The following is a 20753-nucleotide window of genomic DNA, read 5'->3' as shown; positions in this document are numbered from 1 at the left end:
CCTGGACAGGTCCCCAGTCCATTGGAGGGCCAACATACAGAGACAGACAAAAATGAACAACCACTTACACTCACTGTATTCTTTATTCTGAACTGACTCATATCCGTCTTCAGGACTCAGTGGGAGGAACCTCTAAGAATCATATAAATAACAAAAAAAACAGCAACAAACAAACAAGTCCTAAAACATCATGGTGTGTCGTCAAAACAGGTCTGTTACTGTCTGCCCAGACATGGGCTCAATAAGGCCTCTGTGGGGACCCTGTGGTATCTGGCACCAAGACGTTAGCAGTAGATCTTCTAAGTCCAGTTCTACTTAAAAGCCCAATGAACCTTAAAGACCTAGCTGTCAAGTGGCAGATTTCTCCCAGTACATACTCCAACACGTCTGTCATTCCTCTGTAGACCTTTGTCAGTGGGTCGTATCCACAAGCTCTGCTGCTTCAGATTTCCTGTTGTCCATTCACTGATCTGGACCTCTTCAAATGACCATATTAATTTGTGTTTAAGAGAAGGCCCACCACCTCAATACTTCAAGGTGAAAAGATTAATATATGGCAGTAAGCTGTGAAACTGAAGTCAATCGCAAGACAAAGGGCTAAACATGGTCAAGTTATCTGCTTGGAGGTTGCTAATATGCAAAAGGTGTGGAGTTGTCTGATATAACCCTCTCCAAACACTGAGGCATAGGTTTCTTGCATTAGTAAATCACTGTCATTTTCTTTGCAGGGATTATAAAAATTAATGATTAGCAGCAGCTGCACAGGTGACTCACATGGAGCTGGTGCATCCAGAGAGATGAGCATCCTGAATCAGAGCTGTGGCCGCACCTCTGTTCTTTCTTTATGTTTCTTACTGTAGCTTAGATTCCCTTCTCTGGCCTGCCTCATGATTCATCCCTCCACCTCTCTTCCGAGCCCCATCACTCACACGGTAGCTCTATGTACTTGTCATCACATGAATCATTACCTTCAGACTGGTACACAGTCATATCTCAGAGGAACACAACACTACCGACTCTGTGGGAGAAGCGGTTACATGTGGCGCACGAGGAGGACACACAGTCTGCCGCCAGCAACACACGATGATAACCGTTTCTCCAGATGGAGAATCTGACTGGTTTGCACGATTAAGAGAAAGAGACAGTAGACCAGTTGTACAGTACGTCAGTAGCAGCTCTATGGTCGTTGCGCTTCTACCTCGCGCGTCCGTTTCTTTGACTGCGTCGGTCGCAGTCGCAGAACAATGTGAGAAAAAATATAATTGGACGCACTTTGAAGCGCACTCGAGCCCACCGGGATCAGAGCACGGGTCTGTAAATGGATACATTTTTGACTGGAGTTCGGACGGATCCACCAGCCGCCACACTTTCTGTCGGTCCAGCCACTGAGAAGCTTCAAGGTGGTCAAAATTTGGATCACTACCGGCTTGCGAGTGCGCACTGCCACTGCCGCCCTGCGCAACGTGACTTCACCCATCGCTGTGCCACGTTTGTGGATACAAAAAAACAAAAAAGCTCTCTGCCATCTCCATGCCACTTGTCGTTTGGGTGGGGGGGCAAACTGTCGATCGCTCTGTCCGATCATTTCCAAAACACACACCCACACGAAGAAAGGAAGAACGACTTAGCTAAAGCCGAAAAATAAGAGCATGAGCCCAGGATGTTGTAATTATAATATAGAACGTGCAATTTCACCTGCTGGATGATTTACACCTTCCCACGACACAACAAGATCAGTTATTCATCTGCTGCGTTACTGTACAGCATGAACACATCGATTTGTCAACATGCCACACAACACTCAGACATCAGAGTAGACAAATCTCTCTCGCACACGCAAACACACACAGACGTCCGAGAGAGAAGAGTAGAGTGGGATCCTACCTGGTTGAAACATACTTTGGAAATAAAAGATAACCAGAATAAAGGATCCTAAACAAGTGGCAAATACCATCCGGCATATCCTGCTCATCCTCAGCAGCTCGCTCAGAGTCTGTTTCATGGCTGAGGGTTGCTGCTCGCTTTGTTGGGGAATGAAAGGCCGATCTGTCGGAAGCTCCCGGGCTCTGCTGGTACTGATGAGGACTATCCACCGGTCCATGAGCTAAAGCATCCAACAGGGAGCGGAGCGTACCACTGCGCTGCTGAAGGGTGGGAAGGTGGCAGCTTAACGGCGAGGAAATGAGCGCGTCGAAATGTGCGCTTAAAGAGAACATTCAGGAACACGAGCACGCATGACACGCAACACCGAAACGGTTATGCATGTCCTGTCCTAGAAACCAACTGAGGTTAATTTCACTGAGATGGTACTTATTCCAGCTAACATTAAGGTTACAAGTATAACATTTACACAACTATAGTAAAACAAACTAACAACAAAAAATAATAAGAAAACGGGTTCATATCAAATAACTCATAGCAAATGTGGCAGGAGTAGTAAACGTTAATGGCAGAAATGTGTTTCAGTGCAGAGGTATAAATAATCACCTGTTTTATTCAAACAAGAAATAATACATAATATTTAATAATACCAAAAATACATTACTTGAAACATACTGTGCTTGATACATTTTAATATATATATATTGATATTATTTGTTATTTGGATTATAATTACCTGAGCATTTACGTTATTAAAATGCAACTCTGGAAGAACACTAAGCTGCTCAGTGGAGTAAAGGCCACAATACCCCTCTGAAATGTGCTGAAAAGAATATGTTCTCATTTACTTACTGTGGGTGAGGTTAAAAAAAATCTTAATGCCACAATTCAGAAATAATCCAGCCAATGAGAAGAACAACTCACATGAGAAGATCACATCTCTCCTGTGTTACCTGCTCTTCATTGGTTGCTGGTAAAATACAGAGTAGAATTTAAAATCCTTCTGTTAACATATGAAGCCCTTAATGGCCAAGCTCAATCATATCTCAGAGAGCTCATAGTTCCTTACTGTCCTAGTAGGCCACTCCGCTCTCTAGATGGAGGTTTACTTGTGGTTCCTAGAGTCTACAAGAGCAAATCTGGAGTCAGATCTTTCAGTTATCTATGGAACCAACCTCCAGTATCGGTCCGGGGGGTGGACTCTTTAGCAATTTTCAAGACCAGGCTTAAAACTTTTCTGTTTGACAGAGCTTATAGTTAAAAAGTTAAAGTCCATCTGCTCTTTAGCTATGCCAAAGATCCCCAATTTACTGACCATGTTTTCCCAAAGTCTCTGTCTCTCCCTGTCCTCATCCTGCAGGTGGTGACTCAGTGCCATCCCATGTTCCTGCAATGCCTGCTGCTTCCCTATCCCTTCCATACTACAGCATCATCTCCATAAACTCCATGCAGCATCATGTTCCTGCCTACACCTGTTTTGTATATCTCCCTCTCTTGCTCTCATTCTCACCCTACGATAACCCCCACCCCCGTGTCTCTCTTGCTCTCACTCTCTCTCTCTCTCTGTCTCTCAAACCAACTGGTTGAGGCAGATGCCCCCACCCCCCAAGCCTGGTTCTGCCTGAGGTTTCTGCCTCTTAAAGGAAGTTTTTCCTCGTCACTGTCGCCAAGTGCTTGCTCATCGGGGGATCTGTTGGGTCTCTTTAAATAATGAATAAGAGTTTGGTCAAGACCTGCTCCATATGTAAAGTGCCTTGATGTAACTTTATGATTTGGCGCTATACAAATAAATCTGATTTGATTAGATTTGATTTGAACATCCACAGGTTTACTTAGATGTTAAGCAGATGCAAAAAGAATTTATTATGTACAGTGACCCCTATATTAGCATATAACTGACTGGATTCTTGATGTATTAATAATTAAGTAGGAATCAGAATTCATAGCGAGGGTAGGTGAGGCTCATTTGTACAGTGTTTGGTAGTCTCAGATTAATCATTTGAAGTCATAAGTAACTACAACTGCCAAGTAATTGAAGTGGAGTCAGAAATACACAGGAGCAAAATTTAAGGTAGCAAATGTGGAAATACTGGAGTGCTGCAGTCCAGCATAATTTCCACACCCAGGTACACATTTCTGAAAATCTATTATCTATTTGTGCAGCACTTGAGTTAATATACACAGATCAATATTTTCAGTTTTGCCTATTGTCAAGTTTATGACCTGATAATCATCATCTCCGTAACAACATTGAAGAACGTTGATTCTTCCGCCCAATCTAATATGTAGGTGTAGGTGTAGGTGTTATTTTTTATTTTTTTTTATTAATTACAACTATTAATTACTTGGTAATAGCAGGAAGACTACTGATGAAACAAGTCATGGAGATAAAGTAAAGGTGGTAATGTGGTAGTGATTTCACAGTTATGTCACTGGTTTTACATGCAGACTGTTGCTTTATTTAACTCTTCCATATGCAACTCCTGCGCCATCTAGTGGTATATGAGCACAGAGGTCAGTTGAAACCTCTGACAACTGTCCAAAACAGGCAGACAGTGATAGATAGACCTGCATGCTGCATCTAAGAATTGCCATGAGACCAGTCAAGCTTTTATAGCTTAAATGAAAATGCTCTGACTATATTTTCAATAACAAACCAAAACAGAGTACTGTATACATTTTCTAATTAGGATATCTGTATTACTTAGAAGCAGGTCTGACTAAGGGAGAATCCAACTCTGAACTGAAAGGTAATGCCAGAAACCTGCATCTGATCTCGGCAGCATAACATAAGCATTGCCTCAACATCATCAAATCACTTGAGAATCAGAAAGTGACGCTGGAAAACCTCTTGGAGGCTGAGACAGACGTAATTGCTTTTTGCCAGCAAGAGAGATTCCCCTACTGAATTTGCTGCACTAACCCTTGGCAAGCCACAAGTGCCAAGAAGTAGCAGCATCTTCAAATTGAATCCAGTTCTAGAAGGAGGACTTCTATGAGTTGGGGGACAGCTGAATAAGGCAGCAATCCCTGAGGACATTAAACACCCCCTTATCTTGTCAAAAGACCAGCACATCTCCAACCTTGTCCTCCATTACCTCCATCTACAGCTTGGACATGGAGATAGAAATCATGTTCCTTCCGCTGCAAGGAGAAAATACTGGATCACAAGTGGAACTACTGCAGTGAGGAAGATCATATCAAGATGCCTCACCTGTAAGCTCCATGGTGGAAAAACCGGTGAGCAAATATGGCACACCTGCCAGAAGAGAGAGTTGTTCCTGATCTACCGCTGTTCACTAACATTGGCGTAGATTACTTTGGACCAGTTGACGTGAAAAGAGGGCATAGCATTTTGAAATGATGGGGTGGTGTCACCCATGACAAGCAGGGCTGTGCACCTGGAAATGGCCTGTTCTCTTGATACAGACTCATGCATCAATGTATCTGTCGTAGAGGATAAATCTCGCACTTGAGGTCTGACAATGACACCAATTTTGTGGGTGCAGAAAGAGAGCTGCGAGAAGTCTTAGCCTCTTTGAATCATGATCACATTGAAAGAGCCTTGTCCAAGAAGGAAATCAAGTGGAGCTTTAACCCTCCAGCTGGGTCCCATCATGGTAGCACCTGCTAGCGCATGATACGGATGATAAAGAGGATTTTGTGCTCTGTGCTCTGTCAGCAAACCCAGGGATGATGAAGTGTTTTATACTGTGCTCTGTGAAGCTGAAGCTATGCTCAACGATCGCCCCATCACAAGGCTGTCAGAGGACCCCAACAACCTTGAGGGATTGACGCCAAACCATCTGCTACTCCTCAAAGGAAAACCAGTTCTCCCACCAGGACTGTTCAACAAAAGGGACGTTTACGCAAGGAGAAGGTGGAAACAAACCCAATACATCACTGATCACTTTTGGAAGAGGTGGATCCGCGAGTACTTAACGCTTTTACAGGAGTGCCAAAAATAGAAACAGGAGAAGAGGAATTTTGTCCCTTGAGACCTTGTCATGGTTGCGGAAGGTCATGGATGCTAGGAAGAGTCCTGGAAACCTTCCCTGATAAGAGAGGTTTGGTACGTGTGGTTCATTTGAAGACCAAGACAAACATTAGTGAACAACCCATAACCAAAATATGCTTGCTTAATGAAGCTAAAGAGTAATTGGTCACCTATTTTTCTTTTTTTTTTTTTTGGTATTTATGTCTCATTTGAAATTCTTTGGCAGACGCAATTAGGGGTTGGAGTGAGCCATATTCATTTTGTATTATGTCATGCACTTTTGCTCCATGCCACTAGGTGGCTGTATGAATTTTGTGGCGCAGCTGACCTTGGGGCAGCCCAGGTAGGCCTTTTTATCCAAGAAACCGAATCCGAGAAACCCAAACACAGGCGTTGCTGAGTGGGGAAACAAACAGTTTTTCGACTGTGCCTATGTTCCATTGTGGTTTATTGTGGTGACCAATTTGATTTGTTATTTTGGTTACACTTATTATGAGTTAAAGTTATTGCCGCTATATGAATGGTAAAATAAATCTGCGAGATAATTGTAACTTCACTGGACGCTTTGTTTACTATGTTCGAGCGCACTGGGCGCATGTCTAAACTCAATCTTCTGTATCAGCAACCAGTACTAGACTTCGTTTAGGACTTTGTCAGTACAGAGCTCTTTCTCAAACATATTATCCTTCTCCTGGAGCCTTTAAATACGCTGCTACACTAAAGCTTATGGAGGTTTTCAAAAGCACAAACTTAAAGCTTATCTTCCTTAAAGCTGAGAGCCACAACAATGGAACTGTATATGTCAAAATTACTATAATATCTGTGTGGAAGAACCTCAGTGAGGGCACCAGACTCATAGAGTAACTTTTCTGAGACACTTAACTGATGTTCAGCAGGCTACACACAGAGAAAGAAGGGCAATCACATGGCCGGGGTCTTCTGAGGACCTGAGCAAGGCTTCAGGCTGTCTTTAGTCAATTAGTCAATTAAATGTGGTATAGTCCAATGGGAGGGGCCTAATAGAGTTTTCTACACTGTCTGGTCAGTCAGGGAAGGGCAGTGGCGCGGTGTAGTCCTCATAGTTTTTGTTTATTACTTAAATAAACAAAATGTAAATATTTTCCCTTGATGTTTTTTTTTTTTTTTTTTTTGCTTGCTCCCTGTATTTAAAGGGCAATAAATCATCAGGTTTTTTTTTATATCAAATGGACTTTGTTTTGTGACCCTTTTCAACCTTTCAAGTTGAAAATACACATTTTCCAGACAGCATTTTGGCACACTAACTTCATTCAAGGTCAGAATGTGACAGCAGGCACAGGCTCTATTTGTAGGTGGAAAGTCCTTCTCCAACTCTGGGGCCCTGCTCTCTGGGTCATGTCTTTGAGCATCAGAACTCTTGACCAGCGGGGATGATGGATGAAAAGGGGCTGACGTCAAATGTTTTATTCCATTTTTAGCACTTGTGAAGCAGGCAGCATTGTCACTCACCAACATCTGGGTCGTTTTTTTTTTCAGTAGTTCTATGTGTAGGCCTGCCTGCATAATCAACATGAAGAGGGGTCCATGGTTTTTCTGGCCATTCCCGGGGATGTAATGTGCTGTGAAGGGGGATTTGCGTCACAAGTCAATATGAGGGCTTTGTCTCCGAAATAGTGTACTAAAACATCAGCTGACTTCAATAAGTCTTTGGAATTCTAGAAGGCTACTTCTTGATGAGCATTACACTTCCAAACTGTATCTTTCCTAAACAGGAATGCAAAGGGGCAAGCAAGGTGGAGCAATTGGAAAGGAAACAGTTGTAATAGTTCAGCAAGCCTAAGTAAGCACATTAGTTGGAGTGGGGGGATTTACGACAGCTTGTACCTTGGCTTCCTCAGTGAGGAATAGCATCAGCAGGGACATGAATGGCAATTTAAAACCCTTTAAGGTTCCCAACTCCTCTTTAAAACTCCTCGGGAGATAGCACGAGGCATGCAGTGTCAAGGGCTGCAGTTGGTTTCTTGTGTGTTTTATTTCTGCCCAGTCCATCTTAAAATGCTTTAACCACCATCTTCCTGATTGGGCCTGAGCCTTTTAACTACACTGATAGGCAACATTTTCTCCTTCTGTTTGTAGATCACTTTCGCATAATTCTTTCCAACCACCTGTATCTTTTGTTTTGCATAAGTTCTCAAAGAAGATGAATTTTTCTCAATTAACCGGTATTTTTTCACTTTTTCTTGTTTTGTTATTTTGTATAGTGAAAGTATCAATTTCAAATGTCAAATGTTTAGAGTCATGCATACCTGGTAGGGTGGCTCTCTCTCCTCTCCATCCTAACCCTGCATGTTGAGAAAACACTCTCCTCTTTCACTTGGGGAGAGCAGTAGTGCACCTGTGATCCACCTCATCCTCTAAGACTGCCAGTCCTCTTCTCAACTTTGGCTGTTTTTTTAGTACAACATACAACATGTATCCTGTCACCCCACATGCGTGACACTTTTCCTTTCTGAATCAACAATCATTGAAGACTTCTTTATTGTCATTGTACACACACTGAAGTCAATGTACACACAACAAAATTACTTTTATACTCTGAGATACGTATATATATACACAAACCCCCAACCACACACATGGGTGCATGTTTGCCTTTACATGGCTCTCACTCTTCTGTCCCGGGCTCGTTTTTCCTCCTTTTCTCACTGCATTACATGCAGGCGCTCCCAGTTTCTCCTGCAACCCTGCACATTCTTGTTGTGGGATTCCATAGCAAGATCTAGAGACGAGGCACTTTCAAATGGGCAATTGGCCTCTGACAGCAATCGTCTCTGGATTCAATTGTCAGTTATTCCACACACCAGTATCTGTCTGTTCTCCTCCTTCACAGAGTCCTTTGTTCACCTCCAGCCTCCAAACACTGTTCAGCTGTCAATCAATTCACCGCGGGCTGGGCTCCGCGCATTTTAAGATTATCCTCACTGCCAATGTAATATCTTTTTTGGAAGAACCTCAGAACACCAGACTCATGTAGGGACTTTTCTGAGACACTTTACTGACATTCAGCAAGCAGCTAACAGAGATAGTGGGGCAATGACATGGCTCGGGTCTTCTGATAAACTTCCTGGCAGGTAACACACACACACACACACACCTGGGGCCAGAGCTCCCTCTACCTAAATAATGCCAAGCTCAGGATTCGGCAGTTACACTGCATTGTAAAACCCATTGTTGCTTGTTTGTTATCATAACTAATTTTTCCTTTTCAATGCAACACAAATTAAAACAATTAAATTAAAACCCAATGTTATGTTAACAACATATTTCAAGTTCAGTCTAGTTAACTACTGCATAAACATTGTAAACTTGCGCTCCATCATGCTGTATGCTGTGTAGCACGTTTTGCGTCTTGTGTCATCATGTGACTTTCGTCCCTGCCACACATTTTTCAGTTGATGTAACAACACCAGAGACTGAGATTAAAGAATATACGTTGTATTTTTGCAAGGTGAGAGTAAATGTTAGTTTACAAGTAATATTTAGGACATGTTTTACGAATTAGGAAGTAATTGGCGTACCAAATTTTGGAAACATTGGGGAAAAAAATGGGTAAAAATCAGCTATAACATCTTTATATTTGACACTGAGGATTTTATGTATCAGTAATTACACATAGATATTGGGAAAACATTGAGCCATGTTGGTTTTCTTGATGGCTAATTGTTGGTTGATTGTCTTCTGATGCATTATTCTTGTTCCAAAAAACAACTGTATTTAGACTCATCTGTTTTTATTAAAGTCTCAGTGTTTTTGGTTAATAAAGTTGCACCTTCAATAAAAAAATAAACATATTGGGCAGTATTATTTGTTAATTGTATTAGATGTCAGGGGTTAAAACTACATTACATTTATGCAGGTGGTAAATGTAAGATAAACTCACTAGCATTGACGTTAAATCAACCAAAAACTAAAGTAGTATTGATTTTAGGTTAAGCTATATCAACTAAAGGGATCAGGTTATGTAAACTAAAATTGAAATTGAGTCAAATAGGAAGATTTATTTGAGTTAACTCCATTGTCTTTGTTGTTTTGGCATACAAGTTTATCGTGGCATGGACACTCAAATTCAACTCAAAGTTGAAACAATAGGTTGGGCTTTACAGCGTGTGGCAGGACATCAAAAAAGCGGCAGTGAATTAATAATGCAGTAGAAAACAATCATATGTGTCAAAAGTAGCAGTTTCTTTTCAGCAGTTGTCACATCCATAAAGCGTGTGCTTTAGCTCTTTTGAACCAGAAAGAATAAATAACTTATATTATTTGTGTTTTACTTATTATCAGAAACAGAACTGTTTTATTTTGAAAAATGACCAGATTCTCTCTGTTACATCTGTCTATGACTCACTCTTGACGCATGTCAAGACGCTTGTCTCTGTCACATGATACGTTACCACTAAAATTAAACCTACAATCTAACGAAATGAGTGAAAAAGGATTGTTTCTTTGTGAAGGGGAAAAGGCCCAGTGAGGAGACAGAAGAAGAGCTTGCTACTTCCATGAAAAATAAAGCTGCATTTAAGTTCGGGGCTAGGGGGCAGAGAGGATGTTACTCATGTTGTGTTGTTGGCACGGGTTAGGGTTAGGGTGCACAGTGGATTCACGTTTATTATGAAATTTAGAAAATAGCACAGTTTTTATGCCGATCGTATCATTTCATTTTTGTTGCATTTATCCACCACACTTTAAAGGTCCGTGGCACAAAAAAGGTTGGGGACCGCTGCTTTAGATCACACCTATTGTCTTGCATGTTGCATTTTGACTCAAGAACAATGAACAAAAAAAGTTATTTATTGAATTGAAATACACAAAAAATTGAATACTGAAAAATATATCAAAATAAATAGCTAAAATGACCAGATGTGAAAATTGTGGATTTATACATAAAAAAGAAATGTTAATGATCTCTTTACCTGCTGGCATGGTCAGTAATCTACTAAGAAAACAATTCCAGAGTCCTCTAGTCCTAAATTGGTGCATAAAGAGAGACATTAACAAGTTGTTTACAACTTTAGAACTCTCATAAGATGCTGTCCACTCCTCAAAATAAAAGGAAGAGCATCATTTAAAGAAGGCAGTTTGGGATAATGTGTCAGGGGGGTACCAGTAAGCATTTTGAGAAGTCTTCCAATGTGTAAACCTGTCTCATTCTATCTTAAATAATGCAAGTAAGCAGTAAGTATCAGGTATTCTGAGCAATTTTTCAACATATTACCTGCATCTTATTTCAATCCTTTTACCTCCCTCTGTTGTGTTGAGCAAGCCAACCAAAGGTTGGACATACAAGGAGAAATTTGTTGGGTTTGGGGTAAGAAATCTTGGCTGAAACTGAACACCACAATGGTGTAAAATGTATCAGAGGATGTTTCTTGAGGTTGCTGCTGAAGTGCAAAGTCACAGAAAGCTGATGTGGAGACAAGGACGGAATGCATATTTGGTAGCTTCCACAGACATGGGAGGAGTACTTGAGGCTCTGGTTGCAAAGAATGAGGGACACTCAATGAAACGTTTGTTTTCTCTCCCTAAGCAGTTGATTGGTCGCAGCCTCTGCCAGCCTGACGAGCCTTTTCACCCAACCCTCTTTCTTATTTGTTGGCCTCCTTTTTCTTGTACTGCTGCCAGTGAAGTTCTCCCATCTTTGCGTCACCTTCTCTTTCAAAGCTGCTGACTCCACAGAACTGAGAGTTTCTCTCCTAAGCTTAAATTGATCCCTGGCTGTTTGGTTGAAGAAGTGGATTCAAACTTTTTTGTGCATGGGCTGAAATAACACATTTTGTTTTCTCATTGTTTTCACAATTTTCAAGTAAGTAAGCTCATTACTTCAAATACTACTGGGAGCTCAGGCAGTGCAGTCTTTCGGTATTTGGTACCCGTATTTTGGTTCCTAGAGTCTCCAAGAGTAAATTGGGAGGCAGAACTTTTAGTTATCAGGCTCCTCTTCTATGGAACCAACTTCCAGTATCGGTCCGGGGGGCAGACTCCTTAGTAATTTTCAAGACCAAGCTTAATACTTTTCTGTATGACAGAGCTTATAGTTAAAAAGTTAAAGTTCATTTAGTCTTTAGCTATGCTGCTATAGGCCTAGACTGCTGGGGGAAGGACTGAGGACTCTCTCTCCCCCTTGCATGCACAGACATATCAACAACCATGCTTCTTAGAAATCCCTGTTTATCCCAGTTCTAAGCATGTGTACTCTATTTACTAACCTTGTATCCCAAAATCTCTGTCTCTCCCAGTTTCTCTCCTCTCTCTCCCTGTCCTCATCTTGCAGGTGGTGAATCATCACTATCCCATGTTCCTGCTCAGAAGGCAGAGCTTTTTACTTGATTTTCAAGATTCTTTTTTTATTTCTTTTTATTATTTGAGCGAGGTTTATGGTCTGCAAAATTAAAACAAAATGTATTAAATCAAATCTTAAAAGAAGATTGTGCCATAAAGGTGAATTAAACATTGAATAAATTAATTTACAGGATGCACACTCCAGATCCTCAATAATAGTGTTTTACAAGCACAAGATTTGTCTTTCTTAAAAACATTTAATATATTTATTTATTTATTTTACTTTGCTGTGTAGTCCTACAGTTGATTCCATAATTCCCATGTTTAATTTTTTTCTAGGGTTTTTGCAGGTGCACACAAAATTGCATTTTTATACAAGAATTTCATTCCATGGTTGAACTCCAGGATAATGCAGCCAAAAATCTTACTGTCTTCTCAAGTTGAGAGTTATGATTTTTGCCCCACGGAGACAGTTAAAACCATACAAAAAATTTGCGTTGCTGTACACAGTCCACATTAAGAATGTGAGAAAAGCATTCAGGAAAAAAAAAGATTTCTGGGCTTGGAAAATTTTTTGCAAGGACTAAAAGCAAATGGCATGAAAGTAAACAACACAAACAGTCATAATTGACTTTGTTCATAGCTGATGGTGTCATCACCATCTCACTGTACTCTTTTTATAATGCTGGCACATTTAGAAAATGTTCTTTGGGCTGTTTAGGCTTTGCCTGCTGTGCCCAGTGGGAAAATTTTACTGCAAGCATCGGTGGCAGCACTATATCCAGGTATTAAAATACATTTTCAATTATATTAAATTAATTTTCACATTTTTATGAACCAAGACAGAAGTTGTTGACGTTTCAGTCTTGCAGCCTTTATTGTATATATAAAAAACAATAGCTAAAGTAATTTCTTTTCCTTCCTTCAATCACCTACCATAATCGACGCGTGTAAACTGTTGATGGTTCAGGAGCGGTGAAGGAGCTTGTGAGGACTCACTGTACGCCGAGCGGCCCTCTGTCGGCCACAGGTGGCGGTACAGCCGCAGCTCCGCGCTGGGACTGGTCCTTTCGCAGCCATTTTCTGTCCAACCAAACAGCCGTCTCAGGGAGGTAACCAACCAGGGCTTCATTGCAGGTTTGTGCTTGGCTCCGGCCAATGATTGCTAACCGATTTCTCGTTAGCTCGAATGGAAATGTCCGTCTCTGTCTGATTTTTTATTTGTTGTCTGAGTGAATGAGGGTTGCTCATCAGGAAGTATCCAGCGGGTGAAACTTTAAAAAAAGGTCTTAATTACTTCGGCCTCGGCCACGTCTGTGCACAGCTTCGTACGACAAAGAATAGGCCGACGCTATCCGTGCAGGCGCCAGCTGCAGTGGATTTACATTGAGAATTTGTTCAGGGGAGACTGTGTACCTGAGAAGGTTAAATATGGAAGGTAACAGCCCGCTGGGCAGCCTCTCTTTGTATGCTCGATGACCGATTAATAACGGCGACCAGTGATCCGGCTAGTTAGCTAATCATATGCCATTCGCGCGCCTGGTGTTTGCTAGTCTAGTTAGCATTCGATAGCTAAACACGTCGGTGCATTTAGCTGAGAGAAAGCCGAAAGTGGCCTTTCCCCGGAGTTTCAGGTGTGTGGTGTGTAAGCTGTTTCAAGTGCTAACATTGCTAGCACAGCCAGCTAACAGCTCCAGTGTCGGGTCAAAGCGCGACGACACATTTCATCATATTCCAGTTCACAAGTGAGGCCGCGCTGCAGAGCAGGCTGTACACTCGACTCCGCTCTATCTATACAATGGAAATGTGTAACGATCAAGGCCCCATAACAACACACCAGCAAGCTGATGGATCATCTGGTGGCCAGTTCCTTTCACCAACATACAGACAAAGCAAAAGAAGCATTTTGGTCATTTAAGAGATATTGCACAATGCCAGGCAGAAAAGAGCTGGTTAAATAATCCCAAATGACCTGCTGTAAGTCAGCAAAACATAAAGTCTCCATGGTAATTTTTCCTAGCCCTGCATTCCACGTGGAAAGCCCCATGTTGATGAGAGTAAAGCGAAAAGTGTCAATGGATTTACTGACACCAATTTGATAATCCCTCTGTACTCACTGAAGAAGCCTAAACAAGCCACTACCTCTAATTGGAAAAACAAGACGCCTAGGCTGAAATAAACAAAAGAATCACAAACCATGCAGCAATGTTGCTTTTGGGGATCTTTTCCAGTAGATGACTCATTTATGGTCTGCCCTGCGAAGATTACAGACATAGAAATGTGCTGTTCAGCTAGCTGTCTTTATAAGATCCAAAACTGATTCCATGGTGCATCCTGATGGAAAAGGATGAATGTCAAAAGTGTACATGTGGTTGCACTTTAAGGCAGTCTTTTGCTGAGGATCATTTATGATTTACTGGCATCAAGGTTGTTGTAACCTGCAAGAACTCCATGACTCCACAATAGGCAGTAATTCTTCAGAGTCTGGGGTTGCAGTAATTTTTTTCTTTCACTTGGTGCCATATTATGTGTGTTTGTGTATAAAATTTAATGTGATATATTTACTCATCTGAACTAGATTTATCCAGACTGTCAGAGCCCGCCAGTAGGCTCAAAGCATTGCTGAAATTTTTGTTGTATCCGCCACATGAAATTTATCCTCTGACTGTAAAAGAAAAAAACAAAACAATACCCCACTGATCTTATGGACCAAGTTAGCACCTCCTGCATCAGTGTTGCCCGTGAGGCTTTCTGTCAGAGAAGAGTTACAAGACCTCATTTTGTGTGTGATTGTCAGACTTCTGGTATGTTGCACGTGTATTGAAAACAGTGTGTGAGACGTGTTTGTTGTACAGATGGACGGAGACAGTTCAACCACAGACGCTTCCCAGCTGGGCATCACCGGAGAGTACATGGCATCCAGTCATTATGTCCTGCAATCTCAAGATGGTGAGGAGGAAACACTATTGCTGGTCTGAGAACAATATCAACCATGAAAAGATGCTTAGGGTTTGTGTATGTTTTGTATAGATGATGCAGAGGAGAGTCTGAATGACCATGAGGACAGTGGAGTCAAAGAGAACTACAGAGAACAGGACATCTACCTTCCTATTGCCAACGTTGCTCGCATCATGAAGAATGCTGTTCCTCAGAGTGGAAAGGTTCGTAGGAGAATCATTAATTGCCTTTTTGTGTTTTATTATAAGTGACAAAGGAACAAGCTTTTACCTTTTTGAGCCAACATACAAAAATCACATCATCTTTAGAGTGTTGCTGCTTCCTGGAGATTTGAGTTTCTGTTTACTGTAATGGGGGTAATAACTTATGAAATAGGAAAGAAAACCTATATTTTGACATTGTTCTGGACAATAGAGATCAAATATCATCGCTTGTTAGAAAGGGCTGGTTTTCTGGGGGGAAAAAAGCAGCATATCTCTAGTGCCAACTAACAGAGCTATAGAACTTAGACAGTTTTTGCAAGCGTTTACACCTCCACTGCGTTAACGTCGCTGAGTGACAACACTAATAATAATAATAATGATGAAATTTTATTTAAGCGCGCCTTTCAAGTCACCAAGGACACAGAATAAATTAAAATCACACAATGAAATAAACCATGGTAAAAAATCAACACAAAAAAATAAGGCTTGAACAGTAAAAGCGGGAGATTAGAGGGAGCACGCAGTCCAGAACAGGTGAGTTTTGAGTCTTGATTTAAAGATGGGGAGAGAGTCACAGTTACGGAGGTCAGGTGGTAGGGTGTTCCAGAACTGGGGAGCAGAGCAACTGAAGGCTCTGCCCCCATAGTGCTGAGGCGGGCACAGAGAGGTGGATGGAGGAGGAGGATCTGAGGGAACGAGTGGGAGTGGTGACATACAGGAGGTCAAACAGATAGGGAGGGGCGAGGTTGTGGATGGCCATGTATGTGTACAGGTGGAGTTTGTAGTTGATCCGATGTTTCACAGGGAGCCAGTGGTGGTGCTGGAGGATGGGGGTGATGTGGCAATATGTGGGGGTCTTTGTGATGATGCAGGCAGCTGAGTTTTGGATCAGTTGGATTTAATGGAGAGACTTATGAGGGAGGCCGAAGAGGATAGGATTACAGTAGTCCAGACAAGAGGTGACGAGGCTGTGAACAAGGATGGTGGCAGTGTGTGGGGTGAGGGAGGGGCAGAGTCTGTTTATGTTGCGCACATGGAAATATGCAGTGTGGGTGATGGTGTTGATATGTGAGTGAAAGGAAAGTGTGCTATCGAGGTGACACCCAGACTCTTTATCCGAGGGGAGGGGGAAACTGAGGAGCTGTCAATGGTGAGAGAAAGTTAACTTTAGATAGGGTGGACTTGGTGTAGAGGAGGAGGATTTCAGTTTTATTGCAGTTTAATTTAAGGAAGTTTGAGGTAAACCAGGTTTTTAATTCAGAGAGACAAGAGGTGAGGGAGGGGTGTGGGAGTGTGGAATTTGGCTTACAGGAAAAGTACAGCTGGGTCTCATCTGCAAAGCAGTGGAACTGGATATTGAATTTTCAGAGAATGTGACTGAGAGGGAAGAGATAGATGATGAAGGGAAGGGGCCCCAGGACAGATCCCTGGGGCACATCAGTAGTGACTGGGGAGGGTTTTGAAGTGAAAGATTTAAGATGTACAAACTGAGTGCAGCCTGCGAGGTAGGAGTGCAACCAGCTGAGGGGAGTTTGGGAGAGGCCAATGGAGGAGAGTCTACTGAGGAGGATACGGTGTGAGATGGTGTTGAAGGCTGCACTCAGATCAAGGAAGATGAGAATGGAGACAGAACCACAGTCAGCTGCAATGAGGTCGTCGTTGGTGATTTTGATTAAAGTGGTCTCTGTGCTGTGATGGGGGCAGAAACCAAACTGGAAGGGCTCATAAAGTGAGTGGAGGGATAAGTGTGAGTGGAGTTGGGTGGTGACAGTTTTTTCTCAGATTTTGGAAATGAAAGGTAGGTTAAAAATGGGGCAGAGGTTATTGTAATTGTTGGGGTCAGAACCGGGTTTCTTTACTATGGGGGTGATAGCGGCAGTTTTGAAAAGTGAAGGAACTATTCCAGATGAAAGTGATGAGTGAATAATGGCAGATATGAGAGGGAGGAGAAGCAGGATTTGACAAGGTGTTGTGGGGAGTGGACCAAGCTGACATGTGGTGGGCTTAGATTTGTGTATGAGGTCAGAGATTTCGGAGGCAGTAGGAAGAAGAAAACTAGAGACGAGATGACAAGGGGGGAGAGAGGTGGCAAATTGTGATGTAGGTGCTGGTTGTGAAATGTTGTGGATTTTCTGGTTGAAGAAGTCCATTATGGAGTTGCAGGTTTCCGTGAAGTACAGGTGGGGCGGGTAGAGAATTGGGTGGCTGGAGGATTTTGTTCAGGACCGAGAAGAGGGTTTTTGAGTTTCCTTCATTGGACCAGATGAGACCAGAGTAGTAACTGGATTTGGTTTGTGAGATTAGGTCGTTATATTGTGTGATTATGGGTGGTGTACATGTCCTTGTGGATGGTGAGACCTTTTTTTTTTTTTTTTTTTTTTTTTTTTTTTTTTTTGTATAATCGCTCAATCAATCAATCTCCCTGAGCTCAGGGAAAACCAGGGGGCAGTTGTAGCCCTAGCTGTAAACACAGCACCACAGCCATCACATCAGGGCTATTCACTGCAACCAAGTGATTCAAATTCACTTGTTTACACTTGTGTGAGTTTTTGGGCTGTGCCTCCCCAAGAAATGCCTCTATCTCTCTATTTGCATTCTGACCTCGCTGCTCTCACTGTTACTGTGTATAAAAGATGTACCATCTGAAGATGGTTATTTTAAGAAACAAAATTAACATGAACTCATTAATGTGTATGGTGTTTTTTTTTTTTTTTTTTTTTTCATAGAAGGTTCACAAAGTTTTCCTCTCTGTCAAAGGGTATTAGTCCTGAGTAAGCTTTCTTCCTCTGTAACATGTCTATTTTTGTATGTATCATTTACACAGATTGCCAAAGATGCCAAGGAGTGTGTGCAGGAGTGTGTCAGCGAGTTCATCAGCTTCATCACGTCGGAGGCAAGCGAACGTTGCCACCAAGAGAAGAGGAAGACTATCAATGGAGAAGACATCCTGTTCGCTATGTCCACTCTGGGCTTCGACATGTATGTGGAGCCGCTGAAACTCTACCTGCAGAAGTTCAGAGAGGTGAGATTATATGGCTGTATCCAGACCTGGTCAAACTTATTGGTACGCCTCAATGTTGACATGAATGAACCAGTTTTCTCACAATGTTGAACAAACTTGGATAATACAAACACAAAATCTACAGCCATACACTTGTTGATTAGAGATTTCACACTGAACCACAACTTGCATAAGTCTATGGGCAAAGGGAAAGACTTCCACTACTGAAAGATGAGCACAAAATTATAAAACTTTGTTCTCTCAAAATGACAGTTCCTGTCTTAAATGTTAAGTAGCTCCACCATACAGTGGGATATCGGCAATCTTTCTCTGCAATTATATAGGACCATCAGACTTCTCTACAGTATCAAAACAATAATTTACTAGATGGTAATATTCTTACAGTCGATATATATTTAAAAATAAATTCTTGCATTGTGAGAGATACTATTAAATAGATTTACTGTAAAATCTATATTAATATAGAAAACTGCGGTTGATTTGTGAACACAGAAACTGATGATACTCACTAATGCTCTCCTTGTATACAGTGTTGCTTCTCTCAGGTGGACATCTTTAAGGCTGCCCTTGCCCTTCATTTCATCAGTGGATGTGCTCAACCACCATTTCACTAATGTATTTCTCTGTATCATTAACTTTTCCCATTTATTAGTACTCTCTCTACATCACTACTAAACAATGTTTTGGAAGGCAACCTACAGAATAGCACAGAATAAGTGAAATGTCCTGTTTAGAATTTTTTTTTTTTTATTTTAAAGATAGATGATACTTCATTGCGTCAGAGCTGTGGAATTATTGACTGTAAGTCTAGTTCAGCATGAAAACTAGCCTGGTTTCCATAGTAACAGATCTTATTTGAACTCCATTTATGAAGCAGAGTTTATGCATCATCTGTCTTCATGAAATACCTCACACAGACTCTGGTTTCTTCTTCATCTCAAGGTGTCTATGTGTGACTGCAGAGGCCAGTTCTTCATATGCGCTTGTTTGTGCTCACACATGTAACACTCTGCCCCTCTGGTGGTTTTGCAGGCAATGAAGGGTGAGAAAGGGATGCCTGGGGTGGCAGTTGGAGAAAGCTTGGGTGAGGATCTCACAGATGACAGTTTCAGTAAGTAGAATCAAAATGAATTTATGATAAATGATTAAGATTTCAATCTCCAAACTCTCTGCTACAGTCCAATCTCTCAGTTTGAAGTTAGCCCAGTCAAACTCATAGAAGTATATATGCTTCCAAAATGGCATTGAGTGTTTTGATTTATTATAGTTATTGAGTGATTTTTTTTTTTGTTTGTTTGTTTTGGAATGGTATGTGCAATTTGCTAAGATTGTGTAGATTCTGGTTACATGTTAAGAAATTACAACTACATAATGAAAATACAAATGTATGAGAAATACAATAAATTTTAAGTGGGTCTGCACTTTCTCCTTGATCAGCAAATCCACTGCCTGCTGGGATCATCACAGCAGATGGACAGCAGCAGAACGTCATGGTGTATACAACCTCATATCAACAGGTAAATCCCACACAGAGGCAACAGGAGCTAACAGCTGGATGATATAGCAAATAAGTTACACCCTCTCCAACTAAACTGTGTGGCTATGTTCCAGATTCCCACTGTGCAACAGATCCAGTTCTCATGACAAGGACTTACTCCAAGCCTGACCACAGTAGCTTCACACCAGGCTCACGCTTGCCTGATGACCTCTGACCTGACCATAGGATAAAAGTTACCAGGCGTTTTTTTTTTTTTTTGTTTGTTTGTTTGGTTTTTTTTTTCCGGGGGTGGGGGGGGTCGTCTGCACAAACCCTCATGTACACAGAAATCACTACCTGTTGAGTAGAAAGTATAGTTTCTAGTTGTGAGGTAGGGGATGTTTTGGAGGGCATCCAAAGCAACTGGGGAATTTGAGGCTTTATTTTTAAAGGCTAGTCTTACTACATGATTTAGTGGTGGAATCATTGTTCTGCGCGTATGTGATGTGTTTGCTTTTATGAATTATTTCTTCTTGTTGGGGCTCTGGTAGTGGGGGAATGTGTTGTATTTGGATGTTTATTTTTGAAGGTCTTCTCTGTATGAACAGAGAGAAGCCACATTGTTACTGTCACATGGGATAATGCAGATCTTTGCTCTTTTGTAAGTTCAGACAATTTACCATGTGCTCTATTGTCATGTAAATCCTTTGAATAAAAATTCAAAAGTGATTTTTAAATCTACCCTTTTATTTATCACATAGGACAGTGTGTATACTTTCCCATCTCATCTCAACATCATCATAGATTTCCAATATAAATACATGAAAATGCAAATATATATTTTTCTATTTTGTCCCAGAATAACAGATTTGGCTCTAGCTCTTGTGCATGTACATTATC

The 20753-nt window shown here is 41.4% G+C and overlaps 2 protein-coding genes across 4 annotated transcripts in view; one reads left to right on the top strand and one right to left on the bottom strand.

Annotated features, from left to right (window-relative positions):
• Nucleotides 1-2072, bottom strand: part of chst11 (carbohydrate (chondroitin 4) sulfotransferase 11) — a 105299-nt gene extending 103227 nt beyond the window's left edge. Inside the window, exon 1 of one of the 2 annotated variants that reach the window (XM_029495404.1) lies at nt 1885-2072. In XM_029495404.1, coding sequence (XP_029351264.1) covers nt 1885-2002 — 118 coding nt within the window. In that variant the 5' untranslated portion in view covers nt 2003-2072. The remainder of the gene's footprint in view (nt 1-1884) is intronic. The other variant, XM_029495405.1, reaches the window with a different exon arrangement.
• Nucleotides 2073-13264: 11192 nt separating this feature from the next.
• nfyba (nuclear transcription factor Y, beta a) lies at nt 13265-20582 on the top strand. 2 transcript variants are annotated; one of them, XM_029495075.1, is made up of 7 exons: nt 13265-13330; nt 15049-15142; nt 15224-15354; nt 18179-18376; nt 19409-19487; nt 19814-19893; nt 19988-20582. In XM_029495075.1, the coding sequence occupies exons 2-7, from the start codon at nt 15049-15051 to the stop codon at nt 20018-20020; spliced, it is 615 nt and encodes a 204-aa protein (XP_029350935.1). In that variant the 5' UTR covers nt 13265-13330; the 3' UTR covers nt 20021-20582. The 2 variants fall into 2 exon arrangements, with proteins under 2 accessions (XP_029350935.1, XP_029350936.1); XM_029495076.1 differs by lacking the exon at nt 13265-13330 and adding an exon at nt 13339-13631.
• The last annotated feature ends 171 nt before the right edge of the window (nt 20583-20753 follow it).

Source organism: Echeneis naucrates, chromosome 23, assembly GCF_900963305.1.
Source record: "Echeneis naucrates chromosome 23, fEcheNa1.1, whole genome shotgun sequence".
NCBI classification, from domain to species: Eukaryota; Metazoa; Chordata; class Actinopteri; order Carangiformes; family Echeneidae; genus Echeneis; species Echeneis naucrates.
The sequence above is the reverse complement of the archived record's forward strand: the minus strand, read 5'-3'. Positions and strand labels throughout refer to the sequence as shown.